This window comes from Carassius auratus, chromosome 26, assembly GCF_003368295.1.
Source record: "Carassius auratus strain Wakin chromosome 26, ASM336829v1, whole genome shotgun sequence".
NCBI lineage: Eukaryota > Metazoa > Chordata > Actinopteri > Cypriniformes > Cyprinidae > Carassius > Carassius auratus.
This window is the reverse complement of record NC_039268.1, coordinates 5,936,895-5,957,610: the sequence shown is the minus strand read 5'-3', so window position 1 is coordinate 5,957,610 and position 20,716 is coordinate 5,936,895. Positions and strand designations below refer to the sequence as shown.

Genomic DNA, 20,716 nt, shown 5'->3' with positions numbered 1-20,716 from the left:
GTTTGTATCAAGAGAGATAAAACGGCGTTGTTATTCTGCGGTTATTATTTATTCTTAAAAGGCTTTAAAATTAAAAAAAAAAAAGATGATGTTGGCCCGACTTATGCTACGACAATTATATATATATATCCTGTATAACAGGGACAACCCCAAAGACAGAGTGTTAAGTCATCTTTTATTTTGTAACTCATTGTTTAGGTAACTCCCCCACAGTGTCTCGAACCGTCACGAGAATCATCGGCACTTCCGCGTTCACACACACAGACTCTGCCGAGGGGCACTGCTCGTTTCACCATGATCACCAGACTAAACTTCTGCTCTTTTATTCTCTCTTTTATGTTTATGTGTTCGTCTTCGCAGTATGTACCACCGGTAAGTGACAAACTAAAGTTGTCATTGATATTTATGAAAACAAATGTTTGATTGCGATAATCCTCATGTCTACTCATATCAGATATATCACTTAGAATAATAGCAGGGCTATAATAGTTTGTGTTTAAATTAAATTACATTTTTGCATTTAGCAGACAATCCAATTGCATTTATCCAAAGCGACTTACAGTGTTATTCAGGCTATCAATTTTTACCTATACGCCATTACTATTTTTTTGTAACCTTATTAGCAACTCCAGTTTACAGTAAATATGTGATAAATGACTAATGTTTATATTTCAGTACACAGAAGAGTGCAGAAGTGGCATGTATCCTCCAAACGGACCAACGTGAGTATGACGAGTGAAATGATCAATTCTACAACCTGTAAAAACTGCTGTCAGAGATCGACATTTAAATCCGTGTTAAATCACGTACAACAGGTGTACATTAAAATCCAACGGTATAACAGATATGTACAATTCATTTGAAACATTTCCAAAAGTTTGTATTTTGACAGCTTATTGTCTGTGATGTTAATAAGCAAAACTAAGTATACTTTAGTTTTAAAGAAGTGAAACAAAGTCACGTGTTTTGTAACAGGGTGGATATGTATCCTTGTTATGCAAACACAAAATATGAAACAGCAATTTAACAATTAAATGAACTTAAATCCCGATTTTCTCCAAATATGAACGATTGTATTATGTAGTTACACGTTTGTAATTCTCACTGAAAATAGAGAGAATAAGAAAATCTGTATAATCTCTGTATCTTTTAGATTTAAAGGCGATGTGTCCTGGTATACTGTTAATCTGGATTTACCACCAAGCAAAAGATGGACAGATATCATTACAGACAAAAAGAATGATGTGAGTTCATACCTCACTGTTTCAGTGCTCTATCTATGAATGCACTTACAGCAAAACGTACAGTTTGTGGCATTACTTGATTATTAGTTGCCTTATTAGTTGATTTTCATCTTATCTCTTTTAATTGATGTGTTTTTGAACTTTTGTGAACCAAAATTGAACTGTAAAACCTTGACGTCTGCAAACCTAAAACCAGATGATCTGAGAAGGGCTGACGTGTTCCCGTTGCTCAAGAGCTCATGTGCTTTGTCTTTAGATGGTGAGCATGATTAAGGCTATCAGAGATCTAGCAGATGCATTTGTTCCCAGTGGAAAGCTTATTGATCTAGTAGACAAGGACTTGGTGAGTTATTAAGGAATCTCTAATCTATCTAACATATCATTTTGTGTGGTTTTTAATCATGATTGACTTAAGTCAACAATAATCTTAAACCTCATATCAGACATATACAGAAGCTGTCACAGATCATCGACTACAAGAATAATAACAGTGTTTGCTAAATGGACTATAATGTGTTTATCCCCAGCCCTTCATGGTGGATACCCTGCCTTATCCGTTCAATGAGGAGATCAGAGGAATAGCATCAGTGTCTGGTGTTCCTTTGGGTATGCATCAAAACCATACTATTATGCATAACACTGTTAAATAAAATCTATATTTAAATCACACAAATGACTTGTTCTCAGGTGAGGTGGTGCTCTTCAACGTATTTTATGAGGTGTTCACTGTATGCACTTCTCTGGTTGCAGAGGATGTCAATGGTGAGTATATCATCTATAGATCACATTGATTTAATTTTTGTTTTTTATAATAGTTAATAATTTGAATCTGTGTTATAAAATATTAAATACAGATTATATGACATACAGTATCAGTCAAAAGTTTGGGGTCAATAGTGACAGTCAAAACTTTTATCATGCTAAAATCAAATTCTATTTCAAATAAATGTTGTTCTTTTGAACTTTCTGTTAAGAATCTTTAAAAAACGAATCACTGTTTTGAAAAAAAAAAGGAGAAGAAGAAGAAGAAATGCTGTTTGGACCAAATCAGCATATTCAAATTCTTTCTGAAGGATCATGTGACAGTGAAGATTGGAGTAACAACTGCTAAAAATTCAGCTTCACCATAACAGGAATGAATGATATTTAACAGTTTTTTTAAAATTGTAATAGTAATTATAATTCTAATACAGTCATTTTTAAATAAATCCAGTGTTGGTGCGCACAAGAGACTTACAAAATCATACCAACTCTAAGCTTGTTTTGGTAGTTAAAAAAAAAAAAAAAAAAAAGGTTTGTTTTTTTTATAGGCAATCTCATCCATGCAAGGAACCTGGACTTTGGACTTTTCATGGGGTGAGTTTAGTGCATTGTTGTTAACCTACTTCCTCAATTATTGAGAATGTTTTGATTGAAATATGAAGATGTCATATTGTTCTGTGCTCTCTTCTGCTTACAGTTGGGATTTGAAGAACAGGTCATGGATCATCACAGAGAAGCTGAAGCCACTGGTTGTCAACATTGACTTTAGACGCAACAACCAGACCGTCTTTAAATCCACTAATTTTGCAGGATACGTGGGCATGCTGACCGGTATTCATCCGGTAAGGACAGAGCTCACATCAGTATGAGCCACCCGAGTTCATTAGGTCTGAATCCAGAATGAATGATAAAACACGGTGACAAGATTCAGAATGCCCTTTTGTCTCTCACATTGTTTTTAGTTTGACTTCTGCTATTTAACAGGAAAGAGAATTGTGAAAGCATGGATTGTTGGTCAGTGATCACATTGCTTCTGTTTGTCACCGTGTCTCTGTCTTTTGTCTTCTTTGTAGCACTCATTCACTCTCACTATGAATGAACGATTCAGTCTGGATGGAGGCTACATCGGTAAGCCTTTGCCTGACATTTGCTGAGTCATATTAGGAATTGTCAAAAATATGTTGAAGCTTTGCTTCTTGAGGATTTGCAGGAAAAATTTATTTTCTCCATATACAAATACTGATTTAATTTGGTTAGATCTTTTTTGTTAGAATGTTTTATTGTGAATTCTAGGGATTCTGGAGTGGATCTTGGGGAAGAGAGACGGCATGTGGATGAGTTTTCTGACTCGTTCTGTGCTGGAGAATGCTACTAGGTTGGCTATAGATAAATATATTAATACATATTTTTTATATAATGCATTATGGTGCATTATAAATGTATTTTAATGAATTATAATACACAATCTAATGCATTATGCTTTCATAAATTATTATAACCACATCTATGTCTTATAAAACTTTTTTTTATTTTAGTGTAAGGCATTAATCTGCATTTACAATCAAGTTATAATTTAATATAAACATCAAGTAAAGTGTTACCTGTGTACCACCAGTCAGAAGTTTGGAATAATTATGATAGTTTATATATATATATATATCTTCTGCTTTCCATGGTTGCATTTCTTTGAAAATAATAATAAAAAAGAACATAAACTAAAAACACTGATATTGTGAAATAATGTATTACAGGTTCCACAAAAATATTAAGCAGCAAAAAGTAAAAATTTTAAGCAAAATTAGCTTATTCGAATGATTTCCGAATGATCACTGGAGACAAATTGACACAATTCAGACATAACATAAATAATTTTAAAATATAGTTCTTCAAAAAAATATATATATTTCGCAGTGTTACTGTTTTTCAAATACATGCAGCCTTGGTGAGAATGATGTCTTTCAAAAAATAATAAATAAAAAAATAGTGGTCTCTTATTTTAAGGTCCTATTTTCACTATTATCTATCTGAATTGCTGCTTATGTATAGTAAGGGTAGGATAAAGGGGTTTTAAACTCTGGTAATGCCTTAAAGTGTTATTGAAATCTTATTTTGACAGGCAGTATATATTTAGCAATTTGTTTCTTTATTTTTTAATATTAAATATTGAAATATAAAACAAAAGAATCAGATGGAAGTTTCTTGGGTTCCTAAAGATTATTGATTATTTGGATATCCCCTTCTTTTAGCTATGAAAGTGCCAAGGCTCTGTTGTCTGACACTAAACTGCTGGCTCCAGCGTACTTCATCCTCGGAGGAAACCAGCCCGGTCAAGCCTGCATTATCACCAGATCCAGAACACACAGCATCAATCCACTGGAGTGAGTGAACAAGCATCGCTTTTCTTTACACGTATAGTTGAAAGAAGTTGTGAATTTGAGGTTGTCAGTATTACAGCTAACACTTTTTTTTTTTTTTTCATGTACTGTATTTTAGGCTGGATGTGAAGAATGGCAGGTGGTATGTGTTGGAGACTAACTATGATCACTGGAAAGAGCCTCTGTTTCTGGATGACCGCAGAACTCCTGCTATGAAATGCATGAATCAGACCACACAGGCTGTGAGTTTTGACACTGCAAACATTGACCTAAACTGTTATTAAAAATGTGTGTACTATATATATTTTTTTTTAATCCTTTCAGGATATCTCCATAAAGACAGTCTATGATGTCCTTTCCACCAAGCCAGTGTTAAATAAAGTAGGTCCATCATAGTTTACTGTTAAGTGTTTTATATTTCATTTTATGGCTTGTTTATTAACACTTCCCCTTTATTGTGCTGTACAGTTGACCACCTACACGACTCTTATGGAGGTGTCTAAGGGAACACTGGAGTCGTACATCCGTGACTGTCCTAACCCCTGCATGCCGTGGTGAGGGACAGACGGCTGTACATTTGGGCAAAGAAGAATCTAATTCATAATTTAGCTTCATTAAGAATCAGTAGGCTTACATGCTAAAAGGTTTGTCGTCTGCTTTTTGTGGGCATCATTGGGTTTAATCAAGCTTAACCTGGCAAACAGGTACAGTAACTTGTCTAATGATGCATGTTATGGAAACAAAAAATAATTGCACAGTTGATATGTATGACAGATTTTACAGTTTCTTTTAAATTTGTGTGAATGTGATTGACATTTTTGTATAGAATGTTTTTGTAACTACATTAACAAAGAATTATGCACAGTGGAACAACTTGATAATCAACACTACCGTTGTCTCATAACTTTATTAAACCTCATCAGCACTGTTAACAAATGTACGAGGGAAAATTATCAACTGAAAGAAATGAATGTACATAAAGCAATAAACAAATTTGCACAGATAACAAATAAAATCATGGAGATACAATTATTTGTGGAAATAATGCACTGAGTCAGTCAACATTCTGCAAAATAAACACTTGCCAAAGCAGGTTTTGTGTAAATGGGATAAAGAGAGCAATCACTGCAGTAAGTGGTAAAAATCAATGTTTTATTTTAATAATCTACATTGGAGAATTACATAAGATGAAATGGGATGAGAACCCAAGCATTGGCCAACATGCCTTAAAAAGGTAAAAATAAAAGCAGGAGAAAACATTTCAAAGAGAGCGATAAGAAAGGACAGGACAGTGTACCAGTGCTAATATGCGATTTTGCTCTATCCATTAACATTTCATCATGTATCCTGTGTCAAGTCAAATACATTTAAACAGGGATTTTGTCCTGAATCAGAAAAAACATCTATTGTCCTTTATGTATTGCACTGGCAAATAATCATAGCAATCTGGGAAGATATCCTAGAAAGAAATGCAAAAACAAAAGCCAAACCATGCCAAACATAGGAACACAAAAATGATTAGCATCTCTTAAACCAAAGTATTTGAAGGAGCTTTTACGGAGAGTTCTGGCTAAACAAAGAAAGACAGAAAAAGTACTTGCAGGCTTAAAGACAAGAGCCCCTTCAAAAAAGTGTCTCCTACATTCTTCATAAAACAATCCAAATAAAATGATTACAAGTGTAGAGAGACTTCTTTAACGTCTCTTGAACTGTTAGATCACACATGCTGACAGGTTAATTCACCAAGACTTAACTGGGCAAGGTATTAAGCTTATTATACAGTAATGTTGCATGAATGATAAGACGAATCAAAATACCATTCTCATGCACTCTGAGCTCCAATGGTTTCTGAAAAAAAAATAAAAAATAGATAGGAGAAAAACATTTCTTCATCCATCACAGGGATATCTGTTGATTAACTAATCATAGTAATATGAATATCAAATGCACAAGGTTTGGAAGACATTTAATAGTTACCAGGCTCTTTGAGTGCTTGAGCATTTCCCACCAATCCTGTAATCTCTTCTTTATTTCCATTCAGGATTTCAGCTGTTAAGTTATTATTCTGCTGCTCTTCTGAGATCCTCTTACAAAGCTCTTCCTGTACAGAAAATGTTTAAAAACAGCACTCTTTGACAGTGTTGGGTAAGTTACTCAAAAAAAGTAATCCACTACAAATTACTAATTACTGCTCTAAAATTGTAATTTGATTACATTACTGATTACTGCATGTAAAAAGTAATCAGATTACTAATTACTTTACTTTCAAGTTACTTTGAAAACCTATTAAACATACAAGGAAAAAAACTACAAACAAAGTGAAGTTCTTTCCGTAATTTAATATTGACTGAAATATATTAGAGAAATATGAAAACAGCAACTTGAATTAAAAATGCAATGCATTTCTATAACTTAACATTCTTAACATAAACTTGCCTAACAATGAAAACTGTAGTCTTTTTAAATGTATCTACAGTATGTCTTCACTACATGGGTGTCATTCCAAGGAAGCTTCTATTATTACAAGTCCAGATGTCTGCGGTTGTGGAGACATATTCCAAACGATCGATTTTTTTTTAAGTACATACTCCATATCCGCATAGGGCTGTCACTTTTAGTTCGAAAATCGATTGCACAATCGATCGGACCAACCAAAAAAAGTTTCGAAAATGAAAATAGGGAATCGATTTTGAAATAATTATCGATTTATTTAAAAATAATTAAACAATTAAAAAAATATAGATGTAAAAAACTTGTGTTATGGCTTACTTTATATCATGTTACGCTGGCTCGGGCTTGCGCTTGCAGTTTGTGAGGTAAATGAACGTTCATGTGATGTGTTTCGATTAGCGCGAGAAAGATGTGGAATGGATGCTGAGTAGATGCAACGGAGGCTTGCCTCTGGCGAAAATACGTTTTGATTTCACCAGCAACTAAAGCAAAGTTATGGGGTGTGGAAAAGTTTTGACCATGTTTATAATGAGATTAATGAGTGAATAATGACGCACCATCAGTGAGCGCATGGAACACATTGAAGACATCTACAGTGGATTCAATCATTTTCCTTCACAAAAACATGTAGACCTAGCCTAATCTCTGTGTGTAAAGGTTTTTCAAATGATAACTAAATATTCATTAAGGCTTAAATGCATAATGTGGACTGAGCATTTACGCTAATGTTGGCATTATTCTATTATTAAATGTCAGCTGATATGTGGAGAAGCAAAACCGGCGGAGCCTTTATCTTAATTTCGTTATTGCCAAATACCCATCTTAATTAAAAATTAATCTTAATTTAATCTGTTAAAAAAGACTCGTTTTTATTGGTGCGTTTTTTTTATTTATAGGCTAAATGAGTCTATGTCTATTTAGAGTGCTGAGATGTTACGATGTTACAGAGGACTTATTTTTAGGGATGCACGATATTGGATTTTGGCCGATATTCGATAAGCCGATATTTTCTAAATAATTTTGGCCGATGCCGATACCGATATCGATATATATACAAATATATACTGATATATTTAAACTTTAATTTTACTGAAGAGAAATCCATGTATCTCTTCTGTACTGATTCTACCATAAATTTATTATTTTACAAATGTAGACAGACATTCACATCTGAAAAACAGGTCAATTATTTCACTTGGAGAATATCGGTTTGGCTCATCGGCAGAAATATTCATATCGGCCGATACCGATAATGGTCATTTTAAGCTTTTATCGGCCGATACCGATATTGTGCCGATATTATCGTGCATCCCTACTTATTTTATTTCTTTATTCCAACTTCCAAGTGGCCTAGTCTACGTTAGTTATTAATAAATTATGTTAAAACCTGTATAAATGACTCATTGTTGACAAAAGGCAAAAGAGCTGTGTGCGTGCGCATATCTGAATGTCGGGCTGCGCTGCACACGGGTTCGGGCTTTTAAAAAGCTGTCAATCAAAATGTAATACTTCTCGGGCTGGGGCCGAAACCTGTCGAGCTCGGGTCCTGTCGGGCCTAACTTTTAAGGCCAGATTAAAGCTTTAATGCCAATAAATAAGAAATATTGCTGACTTGTGTGTTTCCAAGCGCTCTATGTGGCGTTGAAAAACAAGGAAACGTCTTTTTTTTTTGACATGGAAAATCGATTTTACAATCAATTAAATGAACATGTCTTAAAAATCGAAAATGCTTTTTACACAAAAGTGACAGCCCTCCATCCGCATAGCATTTATCTAGACACCTTGCAAATGTCTTTCGGTCCTGCAAGGGTACAGAGCTGTCCGTCACTATCATCGAAAGCAAGTCTCTAAATGACTGCGATTCCACAGTCGACAAGGGCAGCATTTCCTCCACCACACACGCTGCTACAGCTCTCTTCACCTGTCCAGAAGTTACCTTCCCTCCCGATCTTGAACAAAAATCTCCGTCCATTTTAACAGCACGAGTTCTTCGGTAATTCATTAAAGCGCATGCTCAATAACTGAGGCAGCCGCCCCAAAACGTGATTAGAAATGCATTTTAATTTATTTACTTTAATATTTTTTCTTACCAAAACATTTGTAACGCAAGTAACGTAATTTTATTGACATCAGTAACTGTAATCAAATTACATTTATTTTAAATGTAATGAGTTACATTACTGCGTTATCACGAAAAGTAATTAGAATACTTTGTAACGCGTTATACCCAACTCTGCTCTTTGATGATGTCTTATACCCTTTAGAATATAGGGACATGTTAAACACATCTACAACAGTGCATGTGACTGACATTCAACAACAAAAAATAGGTTCACTTTTTCATGAATTGTACTTGTCAACTTGACTATCATGCCCCATATTCCTATTAGAGAGCGATCACTCAAGCTCTTACCTCACAAAGAAGAGACATCTGAAGAGGAAGATCCTCAACCTTCACAAAATCTTCCTCGTCTGATCTCTGGCTGGTATTTCCAGATCCAGCCTCCTTTATTATGAAAAGTCAGACAAAATAGGAATATAATACATGTTTTAAAAATATGCTTTAAAAAGATTCTAAATGAATGAATAAAAGAGGTTTGCTGAGAAGAATGAGACCCACATCAGTGTTGATCATGACTGGAGATTCTGTGTCAGGACTGGCTGTATCTGAGCTCTGTGGTGTTTCCTGGGCTGGAGAAATAGTACAGTCCTCCTCCTCCTCCTCCCGTCTTTCATCGCCTGAACTAGTTTTTGCCTCCTCTCTGCCCTCCTCTGGAGGCTGAAACATGTCTTTGGACTCAGATTTCATGTTTTTCACTGTTTGAAAAAGGGAGACAAAATTCAATGAGTGGAGGATAAATACTGCAATAGATCTCAATAAATGTTAATGGTATAAGAAGAAAGAAAAAGGCATACATTGGCTGCTTTCGGAGTTTTCTAAGTCTGATTTGGATTCGTGGGGGGCTTCATTTTGTAAGGCAGAGCCCTGAAACACCACAACAGGTCATGATCAGTGTGTTTGTCATTTGTCTGAGCTGAATCAGATTATTAAATGCCAACACACCTGGCTGTGTTCACTAGTGTTGTCCATGCTGGCTTGTAATGATGTTTGCACCTCAACGGGTCCAGACTCAAACTCCTCCATCTCCTCCACTTCATTTTCATCTTCTCCACTGCCGTAGTTGCATAGAGCCTGTGTCTCTGCTTTAGACAGGCCTGAAGAAAAAAAGACGATAGGGGTTATGTGGAAGATACATCTGTATTCTGTTTACCTGGTCTGGTTCAAGCGTTTCGTATATGCTTCATTAAATATGAGGCAGTGTTACTCAAGATGTCTTTAAAGTAGATAGCAATGATTACCATAACCAATGTCCATCACATATGTGGAATGATATCTAAAAGTTTTTTTTTTTTTTTTTTTTATCATTCTTAGGGTCAGGTGATGTTCGAGATATACCCTATACACACACAAGTCAAACTAAATCTTATCAAATTCAAATAGATTACAGAAAAGTCTCAACCTGTAAGCGATAAAACAGACAACCTCCAGCAAACACTGTAGGTACTGTAGAAAGCCAAGCATATCATTTACCCTAGATGGTGTTTCCATGATGCCAATTTAAAGGAAGAACATTATGTAATCACTTAAAATATTAACATTATAGTAAAACAGAGATTTTTTTTTACATTAAAGTTCATAACTCCTGGGGTCTGTACTTTTTTTTTTTTATAATTCAGAAAACTAATCAAAAGTCATAGGATTTTCTAAATGATTATGTGACTGAAAACAATAGAGATGGCTGCTGAAAATTCAGCTTGGCCTCAAAATGAATAAATTCCATTTTACAATGTATTATAATAGGAAACTATAAATATTTAATATTTCACAATATTGCTTTTTTTTGGTATATTGTTGATCAAATAAACGGCACAAGTGACCCACACTTTTTCTATACACTGTACTTTTTCCCAGAGGTAAACTTATTTTTCCATGTTTCAGATAAACTTACTTATAGAAAGAGGCAGCCCTTCTCCCTCCTCTTCTTCCACCTCAGATGCTTCACTGCTCTGTGCATCTTTCTCTTTGTCCTCTTCCCTCTCATGAAGCAACCCACCATTCTCAGTCTCATCCTGATCCTAAGGATACAAAAAACACATTTAAAGTCAATTCAAGACAATCAAAAAATAAAGAAAATCATAATGAAAAAGATCATAAACACTAATAGTTGAACAACAGCTGCTGTTTTCTGTGTGAAATCAGTAAGGTGTTTTCCTCAGTCTGATTCTGCAAGCTAGCATTTAAATCTGTTCTGCTGTGGGGCTTTAGATGAAGTGCAGTGGAGCTGCTTAGTGATTTATTGTGAATGTTGTAAGTGTTTCAACAATTATAACTTACTCTGTCTTCATCAAAATATGATGGGGAGAATGTCTTTTCTCTCTCTAGAGTTTTCGCCTCCTAAATAAAAACACTAGTTGCTCAAACACAGAAGCATTGTCACATACACATGAAGATGATCAATCACTCAAGCCTACCTCGGTGTGAGGTGAGTGTTTTGGAGATGTGTGGTCAGAGCATCTCTTGGTTCTGAGTTTGTTTTTGGAGGTGTTCTGGTCTAAATCCTGCATCAGTCTGAAGAAGGCAAGCTCATTAAAGAGGATCTCAGAGATCTCTACTAGCAGGTCCTCACCACAGTCTTGCAGCGTCCGCCCAACAAACTTACTCAAGGAGTCCTGTGCACAAAACCAAGATCTTGGACATTATTATACACTTCAAGCATTTAGAAAGAAATGCAGGCTGTGATCCAGCGAGTAGTGACTACCTACATATGCTTATGCTTATGATTCTCAAAAATACTATTCTTTACAAAAACTTGTTTTTATACATGATGTGTATACAGTATATGTATACTAATGTAACAGTATGTTACATTACTTTTTGTTGTTGTTGCTGGAAACAAGGTTGTTACAAACCTAATAATTCATATAAATCTATATATATCTATGTATATCTATATTTAAAAAAAAATTAAGATCCACAATTTTTGATACCAACATCGATACCAAAAAACCAAGCAAACTTTATGCTATTAAAAAAAGGCTAATTTCATAAGGAAAAATAAATAAAACTTTACAAATGAGCTTACCTGCAGGATGCCTCCCAGCTGTCGGTGGAAGAACCGAACAAACTCTTTGCTTTCGTCATTTTGCCGAGTGAGTTTGAGCACCATGCGTCTCACAGATGTGAGCAGCTGGTGTGAACACACATCCCCAACATGCTCCTGACAGAAAGACATTAAGCAAACCAGCAGGTCTATGAACTGCAACTTTATTGGTTCATTTATTTGTAAATTTGAAAAGAAAGGTGGAGCAAGCTCACCTTTAGGAAAGGAATAACTTCCGTCATGATAGCTTTGATCTGTCTGTCGAGCTGTTGTGTGTCGATCTGAGGACAATGTGCATCTGTAGATGAATGTCCTGCACCTAAAATCAGACATTGACACACATACACAGAAAATCCATTATAACACAATTAGGTCTACCTGAAGAACTATAAAACCCAAGCATTCATTAGGTACGTTTAAAGCAAGCAGAGCCAGTGCTAATTATAAACATTTAAACCCATAATCATTAATAGCAATCTCTCAGACTAAAGAAACATTCCAGGTTTTTCTCACCCTAATGAATGGGAAAATGAATTAGCAAATTACCTTTTAATGTTTTAACCACACTGAAGGACATGTCAAAGTTTGAACATTTGAAAATCAGGAGATGTGAGAAGAGAAGTGTGATGCACAGTCACAAGATTGTAAAAAGCCTGGATTATTCCTTCTAGTCAGGGAATCAGTGGCCGTGATTAGAAGTCACAGTATATCATAAGGAGATGCAATGCAATACGTTTCTGATCAGTCGTTTACCAGCTGTTTGGTTTCTATGCTCAAAAATCACATTGTATTGACTGTGTATGGAAACTTGTTGCATTGTATCTGGTTAGGGACACACAGTTAGAAGCACTTGCAACAGAATGTTGGGTCTAATTTGCAGCCGAGTGTGTTCACAGCAGTACCTTGAGTGAGTACTGAGGCGGCAGCAGCAGCAGCAGCACCAGAGCTGTGCTCAGGGTTATCTGTGTTACACCCAGCCCTCAGCTTCATACGCTCATACTCCCTCATCCTGGCCAATGCCTTATCTAAATGAATTACTGTGTTACCTGGAGAAGCAGAAAGGAAATCAATGGATAGAGAGAGAAACAGAAACAATCGTATTCAAGAGGTGTACAACAGGATCCAGCCCAGCCCAGCCCAGCCCCAGCCCAGCAAAGCAAGCATGATTGTGGTAAGAAACCCATCCCATGCGTTTTTGGCATGATGCATACAGCACTTGTCTTCTTACCCAGATCATCACTAGCAAAGGGTTCAAGGTTGGAAGAGGTGGACAGCAGGCTCTCATTGTCCATCGAGTCTCTATCTGCTACCCTCTTCAGTATAGAGTTGGATTTAACCGTTACAATCTTCTCAGATGCATCCTGGAATCAATAGCCAACATTAGCTTGTGTGATAAAGAGAGTAAAGAAAAAAAGAAAAACAGATGATTAGGACATATGTCTCACATTGTCACTGGTAGCCAAGCTCTCACTAGGTGTGAGCTCTGACTGGGAACCTGTGGCCCATGCAGTCGGACCCAAAGAAGATGCCTGCTCGTCTGCCACGCTCTTCTCCGTCAGGTGCCTCGTTACAATGTCCTGGTGGTCAGAGCCAACAATGAAATACGGTTATTACTTTAAAAACAGACGCAGTCATCACAAAAGAAAACCACAACACTACAAGAGATCTACTGAAATAGTGAAAATAGCTCTTTGGTATTTAAGCAAATACTCCCAAATTCTAAATAAACATTCTCATTTTAAGCATTTATTTGCAGAAAATGGCCAAACATATACAATGTTATACAAGACCTAAAATAATGCAAAGAAAACAAGTTCATGATTTTTGATGATAAATGATATTTATTTTTAAACATAATAATAATGTTTTATCTTAGGAAATCAATTATAGTGGAATAACTGATATTCAATCACAGCTTTCATGCATCTTGGCATGTTCTCCACATTGCTGTTCGGGGATATTATGCCACTCATGGCACAAAAATTCAAGCAGCCCAGATTGTTTTGATGGCTTGTGGCCATCCATCTTCCTCTTGATCACATTTCAGTTGTTTTTAATGGGGTTCAGGTCTGGGGATTGGCTGGTCATCCTGGTCAGTGGAGAGTCGTTTTCACCCTCTTCCGGTCAGTAGCTTCGTTGTTCCCAGTGTTTGCAGTTTGACATTGTTCTCATGAACCGCTCTCTTTGAAATTAAGGATATACCCTCTGCCACTAAATCCAGAATTGAACCCTTCTTTTTCTCACTCAAAATGTTTCTTTTCAACTCCTTTGGCATGGTCTTTAGTTATCATTTTATTGTAATTAATCTGGTCATTCTTTCAACATTCTCAAATCTAAGGGACTCATTTTTCATTTAAATCCATTGTGTAGATTTCCAACACAATTAACACAAAAATTGTGGAAAACCATCCAGTCTTCATGTGAGCCTGTTGTGTCTATAGAGGTGTGCACAAGTTCGATTGTTGTGTACTGTACCTGTAGTGAGTAGAGGGCCCTCTGGCGAAGGTAGTCTGTATTAAGCAGCTGAAGCTCATGGAAAAGTTCAATGAGGAAGTGAGGCCGAGACTCATTCTGAGAGATCAGCGTTGCTACCTCAGAGTAGATCGTCTCTCTCAGGGCCTCAAACAGAGAGAAATCACTGCTTACATCTAGAGAAAAGTAATACACACAGACAGAACAAAATGAAAGACGAACATAGGCAATCTACTGTCAACAGTGGATCAAACAACTGCTGTATATGCAAACTAATTATACAAAAAACTAAACATGTATGCAAACATGTTTTACATTCAAGTACACAAATAGCAAGACCTTTAGTACTTGAACTTCACACAGATGTTCAAAAATACTATGTTAAGTTCACTTAACATTCAAGAAAATTTAAGGGATGTTTTTACTCAACACCATGCTCAGATCCACAACTCAAAAAGCTAAGGTATAAAACATTATTAACATTATTAATAAAAAATTATGTTAATGGTGTTATGAATAATACAGCAGATTCCCCCAATTTCCCAATCTTTTGAAATAATGATACCGGACTATAGAAATTAACTTAATACAACTCCGTCTCTAAATGTATATCTATGTGAGAGATTCTGTGCCATGAAAATTAAAACACCTGCCTCACACTTAGTACTTCCTATGCATGTCAAAGCAGTTTAGAAAAGGAGAGGAGAAATGACACAAAGGAAACATGCAGATAAAAAAAAATGTTAACAAGTAGTTAGCAGTTCAAACAGCTGATGAACGTGGAGTTACCTGGGACTTCAGTGCATGCAATTCTGTTAGAGAGAAAAGGTGTTCTCCAAGCATATGCTGTGAAGAAACCAAGCACAAATCCCAAAATGAAATGTGAACAAAAACAGATTTTTTTTTTTTTTTTTCAATTAGTGAGTAACACAGGGGACAGGGGACATGAGATGTTCAAATTATATCGACATATGATGTTAAAATTAAATAAGAATGGAGAAAAGTCAGTTGTCTTGCTATACTGTGGTGGCAGATGGTTCTCTGGTTGAAGAATATACAGCTGCCTAGTGTACACTGTATAACAAGACTGTTCGCATTGTTCTACCATTATAAGTTTAGTGTAGTCAATGATATCTGTAGCAGAATCTATGAAAAGGCATACCAGATGAAAGGTCATTTGGCTTGCTGTTCTTGGTCTTGCTGTCCAGTTTCTCCTGTGTGAGTTTGTCAAGCAGACCCTGGTTGAGATCTTTGTATCTGACCTGAGAGGAGCGCTCTCGGTCCTGATCAAAGTGAGAGTCACTCGAAGCACTGTCACTGTCCACAGATGCTGAAAGTGAGAAAAACAACTCCATTTGAAAAAAAAATAAATAAAATCCATATACTCAATTACTGTGACTGAGATAAACTTTGCTTTCTAATGGGCAGTTAAGTTTGTAGTATGTCAATTATAAATAAAGACACACCGGTGTTCTTTTGTCCCCTGCCTCTCCTGCGGCGGCTCTTTGTGTTGGGAGTCTTGTCTCTAGAAGCCAGGCTGGCCTGTGCTGCAGCCTTACGTCCTGCTCTGAAAGTCTTGGTGACAGTGGTTGGATCTGCCCTGTCTGGAAGGCTGCTTGTAGACTCCTGGGAGTCAGGTACGTAAGAAAGATCCCGGGAAGTGGAAGGGTGAGGGACAGCAGAGGAGGAAGGGGAGTTCTGCTCTATTTGACTTTGACGGTCAGAGGTGAGGGTGGTTCTCTGACCAGAGCGATTCAGAGAGGAGTTTAACCAGCTAGAGTTGTTAGCATCGGGAACATTGTCAGGTTGAGATGGGAACCTGTAAAGGGAGGAAAAAATTAACAAGATTCGGTACAGTTTTTCTTCCTTTTTGTAGTTTATGCAACACAAAGTAGGTAATTCTTGCATTTTCACCTGACTGCAATTAATATAATTATGATTAACTTTAATCCAAAATACAGAAACACATTTGTACCGTTTCTCTGCCTTATTCAATGGAGATCTTGGTAGTGAAGGGGGGAAACTCATGTATTCTGTTTTAAGGGATATGTTTGGATCATGCTGTGGATCTGAACCGGCCTGGTTCTGCTGAAAATCTCCAACTGAAGAGGGAAATATGGGACTGAAATTAAAACCTAAAACCAGAAAAAAAGTTTAGAAGAAAAACATTTATATATATATATATATATATATGGAAGTATGTAATTTTCTTTAATTAATGTAATTCCTTAATTTTACAAACAGATAATAGCAATACCAGTTGGGAAACTGGAGAAGTTTGGGATTCCAGGCATACTGAGTGTGTTCACAGGAGGATAGTTTACGAACAGAGATGATGATGCAGAATCCTGCCCAAAATTTTGATGTTGCTGTTGTCCTGACAATGACTGACTCTGCTGCTGCCGTAACAGATCATTCAGAACCTGTTTCAACCTACCAGAAAGGAGGAACAAATGAAACCAAAGCTTACTCTAAGTTTGGAACTACAATACCATTCAAAAGTTTGGGGTCAGTATTTTTTTTCTTGAAAGAAATACTCTCTCAAAAGACAATGATATTTACAATTGTATTTCAAATAAAGGATGTTCTTTATATTACAGTTTAAAAAGATACTAAAATACAAAACATTAATTTGTTATGCTACTCATAATATTACTGTTTTTACTATCCTTTTAGATTAAATAAAAGCAGATTTGGGGAGCTTCTGAAAAACCTGATCCCAAACTTTTAAACTGTAGTGCATCTACAGTGAATGCCTCATTCATGCTTAACAAAAAAATATTTTCCCAATTGATATTTTTTATTTTAAAGTCTAAAGACCCACCGATTGACATTGTTCTGCTGCCAAGCCAGCTGTGTGTAACACTGGTTTAGTTGGTGCATGATAAGAGGGATTTGAGGAGAGGTCACATTATTGGACACAACACCATAGGGGCCTGCGAGAAGAGCCTGTAGCATGTATGAAAGAGTCTAGAGATGACAGGGGAAATAAAAAAAGTTGTTAGTAAGAAAATAAAGAAAGTTAAACAATGTTGTATAGATATGCAATGATATTAAATTTCTCTGCCAATTTCCGAATGCCAATTCAATATAATGATACCAGTTAGCTGTCCTAAAGAAATAAAATTCGGTAACACTTTATTTTGAGGTGTTCTTGTTACATGTTACATTTACTTACTATTATAACATCTATAAATTATGCTTTATTGCATGCAAACCCTAATCCTAACCCTATAGGAAGTACATGTAGTTAATTAATATTGCTCAGTACTTTTAAATGTGTAATTACACTGTAACAATGACACCTTAAAATAAAGTGCAACCAAACATTTCTACCAACTAATGCTGCATATTGCACAGGGAATCCTCTCATTTGGTACATCAGTGATACTATTAACTGTAAGAATTTTCCTGTTAAATAGTGTGTCAGATCACAAGCGGTTTTATTTAGGGTTTTCCACAGCTGAAACTCTGATTGAGTGATTAAATAAGACATGATACATTTCAGAAGCTTGTACTGTATCTTTTAACATACGCTTGAACTGAGGCACAACAGCAATCAGTCACACCACATTTAAGAGCTTCAAAGCAACATTTATTGTTTGAATTTTGAAATAATCAGCTCAGATCAGTGGCTGTTTTGAAACAATTGGCTGATACATTGATGTATCTTTAATTCTATACTCTCTGACCTGTTGATCCTGTAGCAAGGTTTGGCACATGGTAGTGCTGAAGTTGAGCTGTTTCTGGAGGTGTGTGATCTGTTCCTGCCAGTGTGCTGGTGCAGAGCCCTCAGAGAGAGACAGATCAGCCGCCCATCGCAGGTTCTCTTGCCGCTTGGCTCTACTGGAACTACCTCTTTCAGTTTGCGGCTGCTGACGAGAGTGACCCCTTGATCCACGGGGGGAAGGACTTGCATTCATTTCCCTGTGCACTTTCAGACTGCATGAATTGACAAGACCGTTAATAATGTAAGGGTTTGATGTATAGTATAGTATTGTGTGCCTGTGCATTTACCCATCTCTGCTGTAGTTGCGTTGTTTTTGTATGGAGCAAGCATGCAGCTCATCAGTGGAACTGGACTCCTCTCCCTCATCATGTCCATCATCGTCCTCTTCCTCAGCCCCCACCTCAGAGGAGTAATCATCATCATCACCAAGGGGACACTGTGTCGAACCACCCCAGGTGGCCGCGGTTCTGATGGAAAAATTATGATAAACATCTTTCGCAAACCAACAAATTCAATTCTCGCAGCACATATTTAAGACATTTTGAAACACTAAGCCATGAGATGTCAAGCCAGTGTGTTACCTTTCATCACGGCTGTAGGACTGGGTCTCATGCGTGTCATCATTAAGTGTGCTTCTCCTCTGCTGCTCAGCCATCAGACTCTCCAAATGCTTCCGCCTCTGTCTCAACTCCTCACGCAACATCTGATGCCTTCGCATCTCCAACCACAGCTAATCCCCCCAAAAATAAATAAAACTTTTATAAAAATGTACTTAAATAAAACTTGGACTTTCATATTTCTGCAAACAAATCAGAGGGTCTTGTTTGGTTCGAATGAATCTTACTCAATTTCACCCCTTGTTATGGATTTTTTTTGAATGAGTGTGAATACAGAAATCGCTCTCGGTGTGGAACAAACAACGATACAGAGACCCAGCTGAAAAACGAATTATTTCTGCTACAGTTGAATGGATGAACGATTAATGGATAAAAAAATAATAATAATAATAAATAAACATTGTATTTGGTCCAGAACAAAGCAAATGAACTAGAACTTTACTGGTGGGAATACACCTGAGCCTCAACCTCCATCAATTACTCACCCTTATGTAGATATTTTTAATGAAACTTAAAGAGATTTCTGTCCCTCCACTGAAATCGAAAAGTAAATACAGTAAATGGAGGTTCAAAAGTGCTTGCTTGACATGCGAGAACCAATGAGGTTTGATGATGCATGGATAACTTTTACAATTTCTTTATGATCTTTTGGAAGCTTAAAAGTTCTGGTGACATGGACTTTCAGTGAAGGAACAGAAATCTCTCAGGTTTCATTTTGTGTTTCAAAGATGAACAAAAATCTCATAGATTTGGAATGGCGTGAGGAAGAGTATAAGATCACAATTTAAAATTTTCCTTAAAATATTCATTTGAAAACGCTACATGATATAGAATGGAAGCAAAACTGCCATTTCAAATGTGCACTAACCTCATTGTCTGTGACAGTAACTGGAGGAGGTTCAGTGGTGGGTTTGAGGCCACTAGTGTTGGCTTTAGCTGAGGAAGAGGAGTGTAACGGTGCAGGAGTAGAGGCTGCTGCAGGAATCTTCCTCATCTGTCCACTGACACTACTGCTCACAGATGACTGACAGGAGACGTGATTCAATTAAATAAGAATGTCTCAGAAGTTCTGTGTTTTTATGAGAGTAACATGCACAAAAAAAGTTCATGTTTGAAGTACCTGCAGGTCAGGACAAGCCCATTGTAAGTCCTGAATCTTGCCCTGAATCTCCATCAGTCTCTGTCTCTCTTCATGAAGCTGCGTTAGTTCCTGCTGCTGCTGCTTGAGTTTCTCCTCATACAATTTCTCTCTAACAAAACAAACGGGTATTATACATGATGTTTAACAAAAGACACTTTGCAAAAACATGCTACAGCATGATCTTAAAGCAAGTTTACAAACAACACAATATAAACTGAAAATGCAAGCAAAAATCTAATTTCCCTGTGAGAAATATACACTTACCTGGTCTTTTCAGAGAGGGCGATGTCCCTCTGGATTTTGGGAGCTGTTGCTCGGGTGTTATTGGGTTGCTGTTTCAAACCCTCATCCTCATTAGCTGTAGTACCATCTGTATCATCACTCTACAGTAACATTAACAGAAAAGGAGAAAAAGTCTTTAACAGGTTGGCAAAAGAAAGCCTAACAAAGAAAAAGCAGAAAGGAGAATCTGAATACAAGCTACACTCACACTATATTTGCATCGATATTATATTTATGCATGTAGTAGATGCTTTCATCCAAAATAACTTAGAAAAAAAAAGAACAGAGGCAATTCATCCAAGAGCCAAAAGTTTTCATAACATACAATGACAGGTTCACTAATAAACTACTTGATTAGGAAGCAAGCTACAGAATAAAGTGTTGTTAGCTGCTTCTTTACAGATGTGATGTTCTCAGCAGTCTGTGTAGAGGTTGGCAGCTATGCATTATGAATTACCAGAAACCTCATATCAGCCTCAT

General features: G+C 36.5%; 2 protein-coding genes across 9 annotated transcripts in view; one reads left to right on the top strand and one right to left on the bottom strand.

Annotated features, from left to right (window-relative positions):
• Window positions 1-195: 195 nt before the first annotated feature.
• On the top strand, window positions 196-5,391 carry LOC113044164 (acid ceramidase-like). The gene is made up of 14 exons (XM_026203845.1): window positions 196-372; window positions 676-722; window positions 1,154-1,244; window positions 1,501-1,587; window positions 1,772-1,850; window positions 1,932-2,006; window positions 2,555-2,600; window positions 2,704-2,848; window positions 3,080-3,134; window positions 3,300-3,381; window positions 4,253-4,384; window positions 4,500-4,623; window positions 4,706-4,762; window positions 4,850-5,391. Exons 1-14 carry the CDS (start codon window positions 295-297, stop codon window positions 4,937-4,939), a joined length of 1,188 nt encoding a protein of 395 aa, XP_026059630.1. The 5' UTR covers window positions 196-294; the 3' UTR covers window positions 4,940-5,391.
• A 123-nt stretch (window positions 5,392-5,514) lies between these two features.
• LOC113044162 (pericentriolar material 1 protein-like) overlaps window positions 5,515-20,716 on the bottom strand; it is a 40,671-nt gene continuing 25,469 nt past the window's right edge. For 4 of the 8 annotated variants that reach the window (XM_026203836.1, XM_026203843.1, XM_026203841.1 and 1 more), the window contains 27 exons: window positions 20,219-20,337; window positions 19,934-20,063; window positions 19,682-19,837; window positions 18,778-18,926; window positions 18,484-18,663; window positions 18,159-18,408; window positions 17,291-17,436; window positions 16,724-16,899; window positions 16,442-16,601; window positions 15,933-16,285; window positions 15,629-15,796; window positions 15,256-15,312; window positions 14,470-14,642; window positions 13,440-13,571; window positions 13,223-13,355; window positions 12,897-13,040; window positions 12,210-12,313; window positions 11,977-12,111; window positions 11,366-11,563; window positions 11,229-11,288; window positions 10,843-10,969; window positions 9,897-10,048; window positions 9,749-9,818; window positions 9,453-9,649; window positions 9,246-9,338; window positions 6,359-6,482; window positions 5,515-6,229 (listed from right to left, as the gene is read on the bottom strand). In XM_026203836.1, the coding sequence (XP_026059621.1) occupies window positions 6,204-6,229; window positions 6,359-6,482; window positions 9,246-9,338; window positions 9,453-9,649; window positions 9,749-9,818; window positions 9,897-10,048; window positions 10,843-10,969; window positions 11,229-11,288; window positions 11,366-11,563; window positions 11,977-12,111; window positions 12,210-12,313; window positions 12,897-13,040; window positions 13,223-13,355; window positions 13,440-13,571; window positions 14,470-14,642; window positions 15,256-15,312; window positions 15,629-15,796; window positions 15,933-16,285; window positions 16,442-16,601; window positions 16,724-16,899; window positions 17,291-17,436; window positions 18,159-18,408; window positions 18,484-18,663; window positions 18,778-18,926; window positions 19,682-19,837; window positions 19,934-20,063; window positions 20,219-20,337 (3,912 nt within the window). In that variant the 3' untranslated portion in view covers window positions 5,515-6,203. The remainder of the gene's footprint in view (window positions 6,230-6,358; window positions 6,483-9,245; window positions 9,339-9,452; window positions 9,650-9,748; window positions 9,819-9,896; window positions 10,049-10,842; window positions 10,970-11,228; window positions 11,289-11,365; window positions 11,564-11,976; window positions 12,112-12,209; window positions 12,314-12,896; window positions 13,041-13,222; window positions 13,356-13,439; window positions 13,572-14,469; window positions 14,643-15,255; window positions 15,313-15,628; window positions 15,797-15,932; window positions 16,286-16,441; window positions 16,602-16,723; window positions 16,900-17,290; window positions 17,437-18,158; window positions 18,409-18,483; window positions 18,664-18,777; window positions 18,927-19,681; window positions 19,838-19,933; window positions 20,064-20,218; window positions 20,338-20,716) is intronic. The other 4 variants (XM_026203838.1, XM_026203840.1, XM_026203842.1 and 1 more) reach the window with 4 other exon arrangements.